Source organism: Anguilla anguilla, chromosome 2 (assembly GCF_013347855.1).
Source record: "Anguilla anguilla isolate fAngAng1 chromosome 2, fAngAng1.pri, whole genome shotgun sequence".
Taxonomy (NCBI): domain Eukaryota; kingdom Metazoa; phylum Chordata; class Actinopteri; order Anguilliformes; family Anguillidae; genus Anguilla; species Anguilla anguilla.
The window spans coordinates 68896427-68916914 of NC_049202.1; the positions used below are offsets into that span (position 1 = coordinate 68896427).

At 41.1% G+C, this 20488-nt stretch overlaps 1 protein-coding gene across 27 annotated transcripts in view; it reads left to right on the plus strand.

Annotated features, from left to right (window-relative positions):
• Nucleotides 1-20488, plus strand: part of LOC118221546 (hemicentin-1-like) — a 221066-nt gene that overhangs the window by 12816 nt on the left and 187762 nt on the right. For 26 of the 27 annotated variants that reach the window (XM_035406713.1, XM_035406717.1, XM_035406715.1 and 23 more), the window contains 2 exons: nucleotides 7953-8291; nucleotides 9338-9649. In XM_035406713.1, the coding sequence (XP_035262604.1) occupies nucleotides 7953-8291; nucleotides 9338-9649 (651 nt within the window). The remainder of the gene's footprint in view (nucleotides 1-7952; nucleotides 8292-9337; nucleotides 9650-20488) is intronic. The other variant, XM_035406725.1, reaches the window with a different exon arrangement.

A 20488-nucleotide genomic window follows, 5' to 3' on the forward strand; every position in this document is an offset into this window, starting at 1 on the left:
TGGCACTAATTTTCTGTTGAGTAAGTATGGTTTTTTTTAAGCCTTCTGCGTTTGCCTTTTTTCTACAGTGGATACTGTGGTTTCTTGCGTTTCCATAAGCTTTGCTGCAACTACTGATATAGGTTTATTGGATTTCATATTGATTATATTAGTATATAGTTATACATGTGATATATTTTTATCATGCAGCATCAAGAGTTTGGAGGAAACAGTCTGATCAACATTGACAGGAATACCCTTTAACAAAAAAAAACTTTAACATGTGATGTCATCACAATCATGGGGAGTCTCAAAATTATCCTACACTGGTATTGGCAATGCTAATAAAATATCATCAGCATAAAGACTGGCTTTGAAATCATGTCCACATCGTACTCGCAGTATACCGAGACACTTCTAAAACTAATTATAGGCCTACTGTAAGGTTACAGTGAATACATGTACATTTAAATAAACAGTAATTAAGATATGCGTTATATATTATATACATTAAACCCAATGAAGCCAGCATTACGCCCGGCTTATTATTAGCCTAGTACGGAGCACTAAGGGTGTTATCTTAGCGTAGCTAAGTGCTGCGATGTAACCATAGACTTATCGTCCGTTAATTAAAACGACTCGAGATAGCCTACAAGTGGTAACATCTTACAAACCAACTCGTTTCCTAAATAAAGGAGGTCAGGTGACTTGAATTCGTGGTGTGCAGGTTATGCAATTTCCGTGTCCTTCCACTGTTTTCATTGGGTCCTTCACACGGAGGTCACGTGCTTCCTTTCATCTCCGTGGAGATCGATGGTGGAGATTCCCCAGCTTGCTACAGTCCGGTTCTCTTGACTTGAAACCGTACAGTCTCTGCGTGAAACCCTGCTTGAATGGAATGCTCTTATTGGCCAGTTGGTGGCACTGTAGCAATGGAATTTAATGTTCAGTATTTAAACAGCCATAACTCTCGACCACGTTGCAATATTGAGCTAGCTGGTATTGACAATGCTGATAAAATATCATCAGCATAAAGACTGGCTTTGAAATCATGTCCACACATATTAATAGCCATTATTTCTTCATTAGATATTATAGCACTAGCAAGAGCTTCTAGTGCTAAAATAAAATCCTCTCGTGTGGACCTGAAAAGGTGAACGTGTAACATAGTTTAAAGGCGATTGGTTCATTGTAAAGTGCCTTAATCCACTGCGTACATACTGGCCTGAAACCAGCTTTAGCGAGTGAACCTCCAGCGATATTGTTCCTGCTGGATGCTGAAGGGAGCTGGCCTCTTGACGTCAGGTGAAAGAGCCTCCTCGTATTGCTAGAAGTGAGGCAGCCTTGAATGAGGCCCACCGGACCCTGATCTACTAAAGAGGGCACTACTGTACCTTCTGCAAAGCCAATTATTTATTTATTTATTTATTTATTTGAAGAATAACTAATGCAAGTACACAAAGTCATTTGCAGAATCAGTTGTGCTGGAGAGGTTGGAAACAGACCCGAATCAGGGGTTAGTTGGGGTTATTTGGATCTTGCACATATTGTGTTTCTGGAGTCTGAAGTTCCACCATTAAATTATTTTTTATTTTCTAACATGTTCTCCTTTATTTGCAGTTGAATAATTTTATGTTTATAATCCAGCCTCTACAGGTAGCTTTGAAGGCTTCCCATGCAATTCGGATGGATGAGACAGAATTCATGTTTATAGCAATGAATTCAGATATTTCTCTATTTAATGAAATGTATTTGTCATTGTTGGGCTTCTTAACCAATCCCAGGGGTGAATTCAGGCCTTTGAAAGGGGGGTACTGGTTTTTTACTGACTGGTGTGATTTAGAAATCAATCTCAAACAAGAGCAGGTTAAAACCTAGTATATGGCTGGACCGGGCGACCAACGGTGATGACATCATAACTCGGCCGACCAATGGTGTAACTTCATCACTCAGTCTCTCCCTCAGTCACAGACATTCGTGTTTGTAGGGCTGGCCCCGCTGTTGCTGTCCAGCCAAAAACCAAAGACATCGTATTAAATAAGGCACCACTGCTTATCCACCCGCAACCATCAGAGGGGAATTAGTTGAGAAGGTAGAAACAGCTTGGGGTGGAGATCAATGACCTGCTGAAGTTCAACCAATGCGCTCAGTCAAAATACAGCAAACTTCAACAGTGCCGATAACTTTATTTTAAGGAGACAGAGCTATTATAATGTGGACAAAACTTTAACGGTTCTCCAATGCATCTTATCTTTCTGTCTCTTATGTATACTTGTAAATATGAGAGCACAAAATCAGAGCAAATCGGAAAAAAGCAGTGAGACAGGCTAGTCGAGCCATAGGGCTAGGACAGATTGCAGTAGAGGAGCTCATGGAAAATAAGGTCACACAAATCATTTTTGGCTCAAGCCACTCACTGCGTGGCCATCTGAGGATACATAGAGGGGCGCAGAATAAGGACAAAACATTACACATGCTCCACCATCCCAGAGGGGATAAAGATCAATGAGCTCTCCAGCAGATTATACTCTCGTAAACAAGTGGTAGCAAATTGGAAAGTAGTAACAAATTGATCACTCATTGGTTCAACTCTGTGTATTTACTGTCAATGTTTTTTTTAAAGACTTTTGTGTTGCATGTTGGAGCCAAATACATCTGCCCATTGTGTACTGTCTGTTGATGTTTTTAAGTCCTTCATATATTGTGTGTTGGAGCCAAAGGAATTTCCCCACTGTGGGATAAACATGTGGACTAAATGCTGCTGAGAAGGAAATGCTTCAAAACTCATTCGACTTACAGGAGGGGAATGACCCCAAACACACTCAAGGGACCAAAAAGTGGAACGTTCTTGACTGGCCGAGTGAATTTCCCAGCGCAAAAATATCCCCAAAATGAACAGAAACTGAAAATCGCTGCAGTCCAGGACTAGCAGAGCATCACCAGGAAATCTTGTGATGTCTGTAGGACACCGACTTCAGGCAGTGATCAAATGAAAATGACTAAATTTGATGACTTCATTTAAGATTGTGTTAAATTGTCCAATTACTTCTGGTCTCCTAAAATGGGAGGACTATGTATGAAAAGGGCTGTAATTTCTAAATGGATCATAGGATATGTAAATACCCTCAATGCTGACCGTCTGCACTTTAACCTCGCGATTTCAATTCAAATCCAGTGTTCTGAAGGACACAGCCAAAATATACTTAAAGTACACTTTAAGCTGGCAGTGTACTCAGTAAGAAGAAAGAACTTCAGGATTGAGAACCACCGGCGAACATGTCCACGAACACTGTCCTCGGTATACTCAGTGAGAACACCGCACCATTTAAAGTCACTCCACGCCGCTGGGGCGTGAATAATTACGAGGCAGCTATTAACCGGGGCTGGAATCTCAACCAGCCCTCCGTCTCCTGGCTACGCCATGCATGTATGAAGAGAAGGGCTACGCGAGATCACAACACAAAACAAACAGTTTAAAGTGTTTAAAGTGGCTTTAGTTTATATAGCTATGCGAAAGAAGAAAAAAAAAGGCGAAGAAGATGGTACGTTCACCATCTAAATCAGAGTAGGACGGAGAATGGAGAGTTTTGCCTGTACATTCGGTAAATGCGAGTTTAGACGAGGGGGTCCACTTTCTCTTATTTCCGAATGTGTGCTAGGCGGTTTGATGACTTGCTGAAACGAGCAGCACCATTCATCAAACATGCAGGAACTCACAGAATTCCCTTCTCTACAGAAGAGAGATTGGCGTTGATTTTCATACATTAGCTCAACCGTATGAAACTCTCAACTCTCAACCGTGACGTAACCAACTATGTGATATCTGGACCAATAGCTGAGAGGGGGAGGTCGGAGAACAAGAAATAACTTTTCTAAAAGTTCTCCCTGGAGGCCGTCGCGCACTGCGCCGTTACGCACACACAACACCGCGTCTTTTTGTTCGTCAGCCGTTCTGATTGGTTCGTTTTGCTCAAAAAGTTCTACTTCGTACGAAGTATACTGCTTACTTTACTGCAGGTATTAGAGAGCTTTCAGGATCTAGGGCTCTATCTTACACCCGGCGCAAAGCGGCGCCAAGCGCAACGCAAGTGTCTTTGCTAGTTTCAGACCGACGCAGTTGTCATTTTCCCGTCCAGCGCCCACGTTGTTTAAATAGCAAATGTACTTGCGCCCATGGGCGTGTTGGTCTTAAAATGAGTTGTGGTCAGGCGCATTGCTATCTTGAGACAGCGGGAAGCGATTGCGCGATTGACCAACAAAAACCTGGTTTTAAGTCAATGGCGCAGTATTTTACTGTTATTTTAAGGGCACATTATTAAGATAGTAATATGCGTCTACATAGGCGGGTGGGCGCGATATTAAAAAAAAAAAAAAAAAGTCATAATGGTTTGTTATAATATTTATCAGAATGAGCTAATCGAACAGATCCGTTTTCTCTGCAGAGAAGCGTTCTTTCCTACTACTAGGCAAATCCACCATTGTAATAGCAATCCGCCAAGGTGCAATAAGCGCACCTGGCGTTTAAAGGGAGTGGGAGTTGACCCATGTCACAGATGACATGGGTTTATTTCATGTTATGCCCAAAACACATCTATGATTAATTAAGAGACTAAGGACAACCCCTTTGAACCATGAGCCTTTACTTTGCGCTCAGATTATCCACCGTTAAACTAGCAAAAGTGGATTTGGACATGCCCTAAATGCATTTGCGCCGTGTGCTTTAGACCTTACGCTTAGATCCTTGAAATATAGCCTCTTGTCTTATGTCTCTGTGGGGATTGAGCCAGAGGATCAGCTAAAGCAGGCAGGACGGCACAGGGAGTGAATACAGGTAGGGCAGCACAGGGAGTGATTACAGTGCTGGTGGGGAGCAGGTGCCAGACCAGCTGCAGCAGATCCACTCTGATAGTACAGGCCATATGTAGACAGTGTGACAAACACACATACACATGCACGAACGTACACACACAAGCACTGTGTCTGTCAGTTGAAAAATAATCCAGGTGGACTGGAAACGTGCTAGGAATAAGGCATACGAATACAATCACACAAAAGACAACAGCTAGTCATTTCATAATATGTCACAATGGCTTCAATTATTATATATAAATTAATCAATATATGATCGAAAGATGAATTGCATTTAATACTAAACTATGTAATTAAATCATGTGTGCTCCAACAAACCTGAGCAGACTTCTTAGCCAAATCAAGGTTTGACATTGCAGCAGCATTATGTGTACCACCAGGTCAAGCTTTTACAAACTGGGGGAGAATGACATGTGAGAATGTGGGGAAATAAATAAAATAAAATAAAACCCCGAAAAGAACCATGCCAAATAAAATATAAAACATTCTAGTTAAGTTTGTTGTCATGGTAAAATAAATTAATAAATAAGAAATGGAGCTGCAGAAAAGGGGAGATTTGATTGGTAAAAAAATATGGACGTGCTTATTATGTCCCCAGCCTCTGCTTGCCTGGGTAGTGCAGGTGGAGGTAATACCTAATTGCTTAATTGCTTGATTGCCTCCACCTGCCTGTGGCCTAATATAAGTCCTGCAGTATGAGGCTGGGGAGATCTTCTTTGGGGTTTCTTTTGTGTGGTTTGTGTTTGGTAGGTTTTTGTGAAGACTCATATTTTGTGAACTTTGTGGTGGTTTTTGTTTGTTTGTTTTAGATTAATAAATGTCTGCGTTTGTGTTTTTAGATCAGTTTCTGTCTGGTTTTTGGTGATTTGTTTGTTGCGGCCCTTCGAGCCGGCTGTAACAGTGCTGAATGAGTCCTGATTGGTAGAGACGTGAAGATTTAACGTCTCTAACACTAACATGAAACCGAAAGTAACTAAACCACGTTTTTCACAGCAACACGGAAATGACTTGGCTGTTAATTTAGGTAAGGGAAATATCGAATTTTCTATTTGTTTTCAGTATTTTAGTTGGTGCTCTAACTGAACTTCAAGCACACGTGTGCGATTCAGTTGTGTGTTGGAGAGAGGCCGACTGCAGAGGGTGAAGATAACGCCCAGGGAACATTTGTGTGGTAAAGTCGGCGAAGCTCTATTTTTATACAGTCTTGGTGAAGCTCCATCTAGGCGTTAAGCTTAAAACGTAACGTAGCCAGGCTACAAGGAAAAGTGAGTTTTCTTGCTGACTGGGATGTAGCCACGTTGTATCCAATATAGGCAAATCGGAGAGCCCTGAAAATAAACATTTATCTGTGCGTTTACACCTGCGTATGGAGCCCTCCTGTAGCTGGGAAAAAACCCTGATGGTTGATTTCCCATTTGACTCCGTTTGCGAGGAAACGGTCCTTGGCACAAACCTCGCAGGGACTCTGCAATCTGTGCAATCACGGAAGGTTTGTGATACAGCTTTGGAAACGATACACAAAACAAAATTACAATCAGATAACGTTTGTGTGTTCTGATTGGTGCGTTTAAGGAACTTATTGTATTTTAGATTACAGTAAGGATTGCTGTAATATTTTATTACCCATAAAATATTCTCACAAAACCTATTGTAAATCAACAGCAACATGCTGTAAATAACAACAGCAAAGTAATGTTCATAAATCCACATTTACCCTGTGTTGAGGTTGCGCAACTCCTCACACACCAATCAGAAGCCAATGCCTACTGTTGTTTGGCAGAATCTCATGTTCAGGTTTCTCGCCCTGCAGAAACTACTGTAATACGGAGGAATCTCGGCCTAACGTCATTATTGCACTGAATATTTAGCCATAGATGTTGCAAACCATTTAATTTGATTTAGTAATGGGAATAATTTCCTCTAAAATGTGTTTTAGAAGAATAAGTAAATAAGTAATGGCCACTTAATTGTTTATATAAAGACAATCTGGGTTCACAGTGTGGGCTAAAAGTTTATTTACAAATTACTCATGTTATTGACAGTCATGAATTTAACCTAAATCTGTGTGCAATTGTAAAAATAATGTTACATAATTAAAGTCCTAAAGTAGCTTCATCCAGTTATTTGCCATTACATTTCTTTTCACTGCTAGCTATACAAATATGGAGTAAAAAAACAATCCAACGTGCTTTTCAGTCAATGACAATGTTAATACTACTCAGTTATACCATAACTTGTTTTTCCTTTTCGTCTTGCATTAAAGGAGAAATGGCATCTGTCATCTGGATTCTGTCTGTAGTATTGTATGCTGAATTCATGTGTGCAGTGTCTGCTAACAGTAAGTTGTTTTTGTTTTTTTTTGTTTTTTTTTTGGTCATTATCACAATTAAAAAATCCCTGTTAAATTGAAAGTGAATGCATGAATTTCAGAGATTCTTTGAACAGTTTCTTTTGTTTTTGAACTGTGAACTGGAGACAGTGGCAGATGGATCATTTTATTGTCAGTAACAATTAAGCGGTTGGTTTTCTGAATAAATAATACTAAAACGAAGAGCTAATCATTCCCAGATTTTGTATTGGCATTACTTCTGTGTACATAACACAATTATGAAGTATTTGCTTATATACAGAGTATTTGAACTTGTTTAAAAATGTAACCGTAAGTATTTTTGCCCCAAGTCAGAGCATATTTTCAATGTAAACATTACTTAACATGATCTGCCCAGATGCTTATTGAAAAGCACAGATTGTCAAGTGTGCTTACGAACTCAATTCAAAAAGCTGTTGTGATTTACCTCTAAGGTAAAGTGTATTATTGTACTGACTTCTGGGATTATTTGCTATTAAATCATAAAATGTATTTGTATGTTTATGAATTAATCAAATAAATGAAAAGCTTCAAGGTAAAATTTCCTCCTATTTCAAGCTCACAAACTGGTCGTGTTGTTCAGGCTCATGTCCCACGTATCACCGTTCATTGTTTGGATGTGGTTTGTCATAAATTGGCTTCGCTCATAGATAAACTATTTTAACTTGTCTAACTTGTTGAATTGCTTGTGTTTTTCCCTCCATGTTTTCTGATGTTGCCTTGTTTATTTGTGCAGAGTTGGTCTCCCTGGATTGCCAGGATGAAAACCATGGGGTCCTTGGCAAGGACTCTTTATTGAAATGCTTTCTGAAATCTGGTGGGGAAAGCGTGAAGGTCACAGCGGCAACATGGAGGCGGCCAGGAGAGAAGCCTCCTATAATAATGTTTATAAATGAAAAAGTTAGAATGCCGGAAGATCCACGATTCTCCTTTAAGCAGTCACAGCTGTCTGGCAGCAACATAGATGTGTCCTTTCTGGTGAGAAACACATTGTGGACAGATGAAGGGAAATATGAATGCATAGTTGAAGCTGACAGCGGTGAAGCCAAAGCAGTTGTAAGCCTTTCTGTCACAGGTGGGTATATAAAATATAATAGTGATGTTCATTTTTATATTTCATATGATGAGAAATGAAAAGGGAAACAGACTTTAGAACCTCCATGTGCACCTTCTTTAAAACCTCCAGGGCCCTTAGGTGTTAATATTGCCTTTTGAGTCGAGACTGAGCTGTGGCCATGTCTCTGACCCAGGTCCAATCTGTTTGACCCAATTACTTGTTTGGAAGCATACCTGATGGGTGGATGGGGCAATGTGGTTGGATTTCAATGTTTAATAATTTTGACCACCGAGCAGGTTACAGAACAACAGTCGATGATGGATTCAACTGGAGTACTTTGATTGCAGCAAATGCAAAAATGTAATGAGTCTGTGACAGGTCACTTTTACATTCACACATTAAATACTTGTTTTCACTTGAATGTTGTTTTGAGAGGCATACATTAATGCCTTTGTTCTCCTGTGGTGCACACAGTAAAGTTCTATGAGGGTTCTTTCCCTGTTGTCCCAGCTGCAATTTTGAGATTGCATGTATGGGGTAAAATTTTAAGTTCTAAGAAAAGAACTCTTTATACGAATTACAACTTTTACTAAAATTATACACCCCAAACTTTAATTTACACATACTTTATCAATGCCAGTCCTCTTTCAAATCCATCATTCGGTTGATGCTTGATTCCCCCATTCCAATGCTGCCGAGGCAATGAGCCAAACCTATAAATCGTCTGATTTCCTGGAAATAGTTTCCTAAACTGAACCATTTTAAAGGCATTTTTAAAAAGCTGGAGAGAAAAGGGGATCTGTATACGAACTGTAGTGAATAGCCATGATCCATGGAGAGCCTAACGAAAGAAAAGCCAGAAATGTCCGATTTTATGAGCTTCTCGAGATTTGTGTTGTGTTCAGCTAGGGTTAAGATTAAATGGCTGTTTAAAGCTTGGTACTAGTTCATAATGAACTTTGTTTCTGATAACAGGCTGAATGACTTAACAGGTGGATGCGGTAGGTACACAGTTGAGTTTGCCAAATGTCAAATATTAATTGACCTTTCTTTTCACCATCTAGCCACTTACTCCAAACCAGACATGAGCTCAGTTCCGGAGAAGGACCTTCAGGAGGGAATGGAAGTCACATTATTCTGCAATGCCTCTGGGGGTTACCCGGTTGGCATGATCCACTGGTACGACCAGCACGGCACCAACTGGACCCCCAGTGCAGAAATGACGGTGGTGGAGACCACGGACAAACGCACAAATTTATCCAGCAAGTTCACGCTTAGGGCTTCCTCCATCACTCCTCGGTATCGGTGCTTAGTGTTAAACAACAATGGTGTGGAAGAAGGAAAGGCAGAATTTGCCCTTAAATTTCGGGAAAAAGGTAAGAATTATTTATCTTCTCCATCGGTTTCACTTTCTGTGATGCAGTCTCCGAACTGCCTTGAATTTAATTGTTCCCCCCCGATTCATCTAGCTACACTGCAAAGGGAACTCTTTTCATTCTGATCATTTTTTTATCATCAACATCCTTATCGAATTCCATCAGACTTAGTAATGGCCAGTGATCTGCCTAACACACTGCTGCAAAATGCTTTTCATATGCTGATCTGAGTAAATAAATACTATAAAATGTCTCGGGGGGACAAAATGATTTTCTGACAGTACAGGGACAGATCATTCCCATACATACATACATATATATAATCTGTCCCATTTGTAATCGGCGTATTCAACTGCTCACCTGGCACACCACTTCAGAAAGAACTGTAGTTCCCCTGATGCTCTTGGCTGTCCTCGTTCTTTCTTATTGAGTTGCCTGGGGTACTGATGTAATCGCCATGTAAAAGATTGGTTCGCTGTTTTGTTGTATTTATCTCTGTTTGCAATGCTAATTGTTGGTTTGTAGGGTTAACTTTACACCTACTGCTTATAAATGGGCCTTCCGTGCCTTAATTTATAATATTGGGCTTTTTGATTCCTGCGACTAATGCTCCTGTTCTCCACTTCTGTCAGTTGTGGTGGATACGTTGATTGTAACGTAAGGTGATACAGACCTGTTCAGTTCTCGTTTTGGAAAGGCAACAGAAGTGCCCCATTCTCAGGCTGCTTGTTCCTGGCTCTGTGCGGGCCCAAGTTGATGGGTGTGTTTGTGTTGTTGTGTAGTCGTCAGTGACCCCGGCTCCGGAGAAGGCGGCGGGAGGACGGCCATTGCGGTAGTCTTCGTCATCATTGGATCCCTGCTGTGCGGCCTGCTGATTTGGGCTCTGTTGCGCAGACGGCGCACTCAGCGTGAGTACAGAAATGGCGTTCAGCAGGAATCTGCACGGGCTGTTTCAGCCAAGCAGCAAAGGAAAGGCTTCAGCTCTCCCTCCTTTTTCCTGAAACACTTCCTGTTTGGCTCAGAGGTTAGGGAAATTGTGAACTGTTCAGATTGGAATGCTGCACAATGCAGTGCAGTCAAGTGGTCGCACAAATGCACACGCGTCCTCCTCCTCTGCTCCACAGTTGGTGTAAAATGGAAATGAGCCTTAAAAAAAGTGTCACTTGCCAAGCAAAAAAGGAGGTCGGTGAAGAATTAAACTGCCAGTATTTTCAACAGTCATTAGGAGTAATCACATGTGAGTGCTGTTTAGACATGGGCGCAGTACTGTATATAGATACCTGGATAATGTGAGGGTCTAATAATTATTAAATCATTTCATTACAGAGGCCCGAAGGCCATCAACTCACCCCATATTGGGTATGATTTTGTTTCTACGGTAGCTATTAGTCGTACTCCAATGGTTTCTCACACTCTCTTGAACTTTAATCTGGCTTTAGTCAGAAACATCGCTGTCACAGTGATGGACATGAATGTATCAAAATAGTATAATTGTGCAAAATAATATAGCCTGGTGAAGTACAAATAAATTTAAAGACAAAAAGATGCCCAATCCTCTTCCTGGAGATCTACTATCCTGTATTCAACCCAGGCAAAACATCAGCTAAAGATTTCTTTGAGCTGCTAATTTGTAAAATTGGGGTTGAAATGAGAACCTACAGGACAGTTGATCTCCAGGAACAGGATTGGGCAGCCCTGCTATATAGTGGATAAGCAATTTACTGGAATACAGTAAAATTGTGATCCATTTTGTAAAACCATTGGAAATCTGCTGGAATGGAGGGACTTCTTTCCTACATTTCTTTTGACCGCATCACTTCTGCGGAACTTTCGTGGAATCCTTTTCTATTGGCTGTATGGCCCTCATAGAAACTGATTTACCTTTGAATGTCTAATTGAATCTGAAGTTGCCTTTTCAAAATAGTGGCACGATATTTTATGTGTCAGCCATAGTGCAGTGTTTTAATGTTTTAATCTTTTACTGGTGTGTACAGGGGACAGTGCAGCATTAGGGGCTGTGGTGTATGACTCCACAATCAAACTGCCACATTAAGTGGGGAGAGAACCGGTGATCTGACTGCCAGAAAATCCGAGAATTTCTTACGAGACATCTGCATCAGAACTGCCTGATGAATCCCTCAGCATCAGTGACTGTCTTGTTTTGGCGCGCCAAGGTGTGAGTTTAAGCTAAAGGTTCCATAATTGCTAATCTGCTGTATTTTAGATTTTTTAGATTTTTAAGAGGCAAGAGCAGATTTAGAGACATTTTGTTATTTAAGCATTTGATACTTTTTTTTTTTTCTTCTTTGTTTTTTACATGTTGGTTTGAGACATTTTGTGTCAACCTGTGCTGGTAACAATAAACCCCTAACTTTTGCACTGCTACTTCTGTATCTGCACCCTTCTCTGGTACATCCATTACGACTTGGTGGCAGCGGTGGGATTTCCAGTAGGGGGCAGCAGTGAGCAACAGTATTTTTTTTAATTTTTTTTTTAAATCTCTCCTGAACTTTTTCTGCGCCCTTCTCTGAAGGTGAGGCCGGAGCGACCAGAGGAGGGAGCTGTTGGAGGAGCCATGGGGGGAATGGACGGAGAGGAAACAAAGCTGAGGAGCATCTCGGAGGAGGCTTCCCTGCAGGAGCTGAGGGATATGTTCCGAGCACACCTGGCGATGCAGCAGGCCCGAGACAGCCGTCTGGACCAGGAGGAAACCCGACAGGAGGCACGGTGGAAGGCCCTTCAGCACCAATTCAGTCTTCTCCAGTACCAGACCAGAGGCAGGGATCTAGGACACCAGAGGACACCTCTTCCCAAGTGGCTAGCCGACAAGCTCTTTCTCCTAACCTGGATGGCCTGAATGGTCAAGGTGATAGACAGCCTGGGGCTCCTCAGGGGCCATGTCTGCCAAGAAACCAAGTTTTAGGACCGTTAAGGGCTCTGCAGGAGCCATGCCTACAGCAGCTGTCAAACTTGTGCCATGGAGGGCCGTGTGTATGCAGGTTTTCATTCCAGCCTCAGATCTTGATTATATAATTAGTTAAATTATTTGCTGAATTAGGGATGCAGGTTTGTGCACAATGGTGACCCGACGTCTATGGTGACCCGCATTGTCTAAATAAAAATTTTCTTATATTCTGTGCTTCAATGCAGTTAAACGCATATGGCTGAATGAGTAATTGGACTCAATTAAGGCAGCATTAATTGGTTGGAATGAAAACCTGCATACACACGGCCCTCCATGGCACGAGTTTGACACCACTGATCTAGAGCATTTTCTTACAACATTTGAGAGCAACGGCGTGTCGGTGGCTAACAACCGACTGGGCAGTGAGATTAGTGCCTTTGTTAACAGGCAAAGCTAGGAGTGCTTATGTGGATATGGATTTAAATGAGTCAATCAATTATGATAGTGTGAAGGCAGCCCTCTTAAACAAGTATGACATTAATCGAGAGACCTACTGAGCACGTTGCAGATCCACTGAGGTGGGACCAGACGAATCCCCCTAAGAACTCTATGTCCGTACATGTGAAAGTGCAGGGACAGTCTTACTTGATGAGAGTAGGCCTCTCTAAAGACTTGTCCTATCCTATGATACTAGGTCAAGATTTGCCTGTATTGTTCGATATTCTGTCCCCCAACTATGCTTGCGATATGGCTGTAACTCGAGCAATGGCAAAGTCAAGTGAGGTTGATGTGAAGCTTCTTGATGCTTTGCCTTTTTTTGAGGCAGACATGGAGTGTGTGCCAAGAAAGACACATAAGCCTAAGCGCCAAAAACGGCAAGATAAATTTCACCACACTGTTGTAAGCTCTCTGGATGAGCCAGGTCCTAAAACCCCATTAGGCCTTGAGGTTCCCCGAGACATAATCCTGTTACAGAAAAATGACCCCATAATTGGCCCCTTGTACAACCAGGCCCAGGAGAAGTTGCCATTAGGCCACACTAGAGTTGAGTGTGGCGAGGGCATGTTCTACCTCCAGAATGGGGTGTTGTACCGGAAGCAGGGTCCAGAGCCACAGATGGTGGTCCCTAAAAAGGTCAGACAGCTGATGCTGACCTTGGGTCATTCCATTCCATGGGCTGGTCATCTGGGGAAACAAAAAACCATAGTACAGGTTAGGCGCTATTTCTACTGGCCAGGTTTAAGAAAAGATGTGGCTCGGTATTGTAAGACGTGCCCAAAGTGCCAGCAGACCTCCATTAGAGGCCCCCCCAAAGTCCCTCTTCAACCACTTCCTGTTGTGGGTGTGCCCTTTGAGCGACTTGGTATGGACATAGTGGGCGCCCTTGAGAAAAGTAAGACCGGAAACCGTTTCATGTTGGTGGTGACGGATTATGCTACTAAGTACCCCAAAGTCTTCCCCCTTAAGACTATTAGGGCCAGATCTGTAGCTTTCTGTCTGGTCCAGCTATTTTCAAGGGTAGGGTTCCCCAAGGCCATAGTCCCATAGGTTCCATAATTGCTCATCTGCTGTATTTTAGATCTCTATTTTAAGAGGCAAGAGCAGATCTAGAGACATTTTGTTATTTAAGCATTTGATACTACTTTTGTTTTTTTTTGTTTTTTTTTCTCTTTTTTTTTTTTTTTTTTACATGTTGGTTTTTTTCCCCTTGTTGGTTCGAGACATTTTTTTTGTGGTCAACCTGTGCTGGGAACTATAAACCCCTAACTTTTGCACTGCTACTTCTGTCTCTGCGCCCTTCTCTGGTACGTCCATTACAGTTCTACCAGAATAAAAACAGACAGCTTCCCTTATGTCCCCCCAAAAAAGAGCATCACATCCTCTTCATTTCCTGATATGGAACCTCAAACTGAAGTTTATGGAAGCACTGCATGTGAATTGGTGACGTGAGAAAATGTAATGCTCAAAACGAAGTATCACACAAGTATAATGACACAAACAAAATGAGGGGAAACAAATTACGAACAGGGCAGTTAAGTCGAATTGTGGAACGTGATCTAAACACAAACTATTTTACAATGTCAAAAATACAGAACAATATAATACAATAAGCTTGTATATAGTGCTCATTGTGCTGTGCATTAAAGAGGCATTAAAAGAAGAATCGGCATAGGAACAGGCCCCTGAGAACAGGCAAGGCCTAGGCTGTGTCCAAAACCGCTTGCTTACCTACTACTAAGCACACTGGATAGGAAAATTAAGTACGTAAAATTTTCAAAAAATGTAGTGTACTTAAAATCTTAATATCTATTTGGGAGTTTTGCTGAATATTTGGGGGCATACTTTTCAGGAAGTAAACCATACTTTAAAAAAAATCTCTCAGAGAGGAAGAGGCTGAGCTATCCATGGGTCCCATCAATCAGAGAGCAAGCCTTTTTACTGCAAGGGCTATTTTTCACTAACGATACTTCTGCAGTATGACTGAAAAACAGTGTGAAGAATATTTTTATAAATATTTTAAGTTTAGTCAGCCAGTACATATTCTGAACACACAGTAGTTTAGGAGGCTGTTTTGGACATTGCCTTAATGACTGATATTTGAAGTCTGATCAACTGATGTTTTGGATTTCGGTTACAAAGACATGGTGCGGAGCAGCTAAAACCTATGCCTCGGATTGCTTTGCTGTGAGGTCTGTGTGTAGGCAGACCGCAGAAACAGGATTTCCAAGATTTGAAAGTGCTCATGTGCTTTATAGGTAGTGTGGAGGAAGTAATTCAACCCTAGTTTAAAGGGGGCAGAACAGCAACTGCGGTGCAGAAAATGTTCTGCGCAGTATCTGTGAAAAAGAACACTGGCAGTTGTGCTTGGAACTATACAGTGGATCCCAACATTAACTTTGTTGTCGCTAAATTAACACTACAGTCCAGGACACCAACAACAAAGCATTATAATAATTCAACCTGGTGATTGTACAGGCGCTACCTCTGCATTCGCATTGTCATTACAAGGGTTGGTCTGCGTGTAGCACAGTGGGTAAGGAACTGGGCTTGTAACCTAAAGGTCGCAGGTTCGATTCCCAGGTAGGACACTGCCGTTGTACCCTTGAGCAAGGTACTTAACCGAAATTGCTTCAGTATATATCCAGCTGTATAAATGGATACACTACTTTTACATAGCATTTTACATTGTAAGTCACTCTGGATAAGAGCGTCTGCTAAATGCCTGTAATGTAATGGTCTAAACTTTACTGCATTGTGGAATTTAGATGAAGTTCATTTGGGCCCCATTGTTGCACTCCTTGCCTTTGCATTCTCACTGAAGATATTTTTGGACGTGGGTGTGTACAGATGCTGTACATGTAGAAACATTCCTTAAAAATAAGTCTGTGCACTAAAAAGGTAGCAAGATGTTTCACATGGGGGATCCTTTGATCTCCTAGGAACCCTTACTGATTTCAGTGAAGAATTGTTGGATGTTACAACACAGTTAACCAAAAGAATGAAAATGCAGCTTCTCTTTTTCCAGCATATTCATTTTACCTACTGTTTTTTTTTTTTTTTTTTGGGTTTTTTAAACTCCTTTTTATATCATGTTCCATTCAATCTACTTTTGAAAACAAAACCGTAAATGGAAGTAGCTGATTTTTTGTTGTTTTAAATGTGTTAATCACTGCTGAATTCTGAGTGTTGTGATTGTTATAATTATGGTGTATTTTTTGGCTTGAATGGTTGGATTGTTAACACTACTTCACTGGTTTGTCCATACGGTGCTTTTGAAGTTTGCTGTATTTTGACTGTGCACATTCGGTGAACTTCAGTAGGTCATCACCCCAAGCTGTTTCTACCTTCTCAACTGATTCCCCTCTGATGGTTGCGGGTGGATAAGCAGTGGTGCTTTGTTTAATACGATGTCTTTTGTGTACTGTTTTTTTTTACAGTAAAAGTTTTTATTTTTAACAATAAAATGTTCATTTGTATTCTTGTATTTGTTTCAGTAGCATATTATATACACAAGAATTTCTTTCAGTGGCCATTTTAGTTCCTGGAAAAAAAGTTACAAAAATGTGATAAATTTTTCTTGCACATCCTATGCATGAAATAAAGGCATCCAGGTCAATTAATGTGACTGAAAAAGGCACCCATTGGAATCTGTACAATAACACACTGTTTCAGCTGCAGTGCCTTGCAGATTTTTCAGCCTTCGCAATTATGAACAAACATTTCTGTGTGAACTGCTGCATTGTGTGCTAAATTAAAATTACTCGGCGTTAAAAGGTCACTAATTTCTCAGTTAAATGTCTAGTATTTTCAGTGCTTTGTGCATCATCCCTTTTCTTTTTTTTCCACTCCACAATTTTTTATTTGGAGAAAAATATGAAGACTCACGCAACCATGAGCAACAGTAAACACGAACATTTGGCCGAACAAAACAAACACTCACAAAACAACATCTCAGGATATCGGGCTATTGCATGAAGAAATGATCTAATGAATATCCCGGGCCATCCTGTCCTGTATCGTAATCTCTGAGGGCCGAGGGCCACTTTCCCCAGTAATAAGTCCATGACAGGTGTAAGCCAGTTATCTGAGCTAAAACAGCCCAGTTTGCACCCTTTCCAGTTCATGAGTATTGCACTGCCCGAAAAGCTAATGCAATGGCCCGTGGTGTAATTCATGATCGGATATTTTCTACTCCTTAAAGTATGTTTTAAGTGTATGTAGCGGAATGCAAACATTTAACATGTGTAACATATTGTTTTCTTCTGCCAAGCATTTATGAACGAGTGGACAATCCCACAATAGGTGGATGTAAGTAGCAACCACAGCCATTCCAGCGCAAATCTGAGATATTTGAATCCAACTTGTCCAAAAATGTACATGGTGTAATGTAGGCCCTGTGCAAGACCTTCATCTGAATGACTTCATATCTCACAGAGTTGGATAGGGAGAGTTACTTTCCCAATCCTTCCGATGGATAATGTTGCAAAGGTAGGAAAGACTCTGCAGTTTATAGCTGAGGCCGTTCCTCTGCCAGCAAGCAGTGTACCTAAACTTGTAAATCAAGGTTGCTCTTTGAACTCGAAAAACTTCAATACCCTTTGTCATGGGGCATTTCATAACAGATTTCAAGTACATGTATTGTGATAACACCTGTCATTCAAAGCAAATCCCGAGTTCTCCCACGTCACTCCTCTGCTGAGGTTACTGCACTGGCTATCGGTTGCTGCCAGGATCAGGTTCAAAGTCCTGACCCTCGCGTACACTACAGCCAGCAGGACTGCCCCTGTCTACTAAAGTAGGCAGTATACTTCGTACGAAGCAGAAATTTTTGAGCAAAACGAAGCAATCAGAACAACTGACGAACAAAAAGACGCGGTGTTGTGTGTTCGTACGGTGCAGTGTGCGACGGCTTCCAGGGAGAACTTTTTGATAAGTTCTTTCTTGTTCTCCGACCTCCCCCTCTCAGCTATTGGTCCAAATATCACATAGTTGGTTACGTCACAGTTGAGTTCAGAGGGCTGATTGACATGCTAATTTATGCAGTCAACGCCAATCTCTCTTCTGTAGAGATGGGAATTCTGTGACTTCCCGCATGTTTGATGAATGGTGCTACTCCTTTCAGCAAGTCATCAAAATGCCTAGCGTACATTCGGAAATAAGAGAAAGTGGACCTTACAGGACATGATTAGATGCTGCACGCTTGCTCGACCACTCCACTCTGCAGCAGCAGGGCGCCTTGCACCCCCTCCCATTCGAGTAAAGGGTTCTCGCTCACCCCCATCACGGAGCTTCTCCACCCTTGCTCCCCAGAGGTGGAACAAACGCCCTGTCCCTCTTCGAACCTCTGTCTCACTACCCATCTTCCGGCGTGGTCTGAAGACAAATCTCTTCCGACTATACCTGGACGAACTGCCACCACTCTGTGAATCATTTCACTTAAAATCCCCTTATGCCACTTATGTTACATGTACCCTCATTCCAGCACTCATTGTAATTTGTATTTTTCATTTTCTAGAGTCTTACCTCTGACAATGAATAAAGGATTACTCCATATTGGACATGAGGGCAAAGATGCTCCATTGATGGTTAGTCACTTGTGTGCTATTCCTCACTTCACAAGAGAATTAAATTAAGGGACTGTCCATTTTAGCATTAAACTAAAGGTGGTGGCACAATAGTGATGCTATAGATTTATATTTGTTACATTCTGAACAATTCCTCTCCTTTAGCCACTCCCAACTGCCACCTTTATGTCCAAATTTCTATGCTCAAGACAAGGGGTGTCTTGGATTATATGACAAGCAATAAAAACAGGCACACTCAGCCCTACTTTTTTTAAAACAATTAATTCTTAATTCTCACCCTTCCACAAGAAGCCATAGAATAGTTGATCTATTTCCTCACACCAACACCGTGGGAATTTGAGTGGAATGGTCGACGTACAGAAAAAGGAATTCTAGGTAAAATATTCACTTTAATCGCCTCTGGCCATAGCCCAGAATGATAGAGGCAAAACTGGGCCATCTCTTGATATCACCCATATAAAAAATAAAGAGAGCAGTGCCAAGGTGAATTAAGAAGCAATGGTGATTAAGAGTGATAGCTTCACTCCTACCGCAATTAACTTCGTACCCAGAAAATTGTCAAAACACTTTTATAATGTTCAACGGGTACAATATTGAGCTAGCTGGTGTCGTGTCTAGGAACCGACAGACTTCCACGCCAATCGCCAATCTGTAAAAAACAATTTCACGAGGGAAAAGACAACAGCAGCAAGCTCTTCAGAAAGTTTAGACTTTATTGCACAGGTGCACAAAGCCGGATCAATTCAGGAGAATTGAACCTCGATTGTCAGTTTTGCATACATTTTATACACAAATTGTACCCCACAACTCCCTTTAACACATTTCTAAAAATACCAGCCATCTGGTCTTTTTGGCACCATAATGATTTTAGTTTCCTGCTCTTGGGTCAACCTGACCTTCTTGGCACCAAAATGATTTTCTGTTCTAAGGTGATCTCATCATTGTGGAAAGTACCCCAACTTTCCCTTTAGAAAAATATCAGTCTTTACTCTGTAATTTTCCACTATGCATACAAGTCACCACCTTCTGTAATTTTCCATTAAGCATACAAGTTACAGAGTTATAGCCTCCTGTACTTTTCTACTGTATTCAGGTTACACAGGGGTCACTGTAAAGTATTAGTCTTCTAGCATTTCTATTTGGCACTAATTTTCTGTTGAGTAAGTATGGTTTTTTTTAAGCCTTCTGCGTTTGCCTTTTTTCTACAGTGGATACTGTGGTTTCTTGCGTTTCCATAAGCTTTGCTGCAACTACTGATATAGGTTTATTGGATTTCATATTGATTATATTAGTATATAGTTATACATGTGATATATTTTTATCATGCAGCATCAAGAGTTTGGAGGAAACAGTCTGATCAACATTGACAGGAATACCCTTTAACAAAAAAAAACTTTAACATGTGATGTCATCACAATCATGGGGAGTCTCAAAATTATCCTACACTGGTATTGGCAATGCTAATAAAATATCATCAGCATAAAGACTGGCTTTGAAATCATGTCCACATCGTACTCGCAGTATACCGAGACACTTCTAAAACTAATTATAGGCCTACTGTAAGGTTACAGTGAATACATGTACATTTAAATAAACAGTAATTAAGATATGCGTTATATATTATATACATTAAACCCCATGAAGCCAGCATTACGCCCGGCTTATTATTAGCCTAGTACGGAGCACTAAGGGTGTTATCTTAACGTAGCTAAGTGCTGCGATGTAACCATAGACTTATCGTCCGTTAATTAAAACGACTCGAGATAGCCTACAAGTGGTAACATCTTACAAACCAACTCGTTTCCTAAATAAAGGAGGTCAGGTGACTTGAATTCGTGGTGTGCAGGT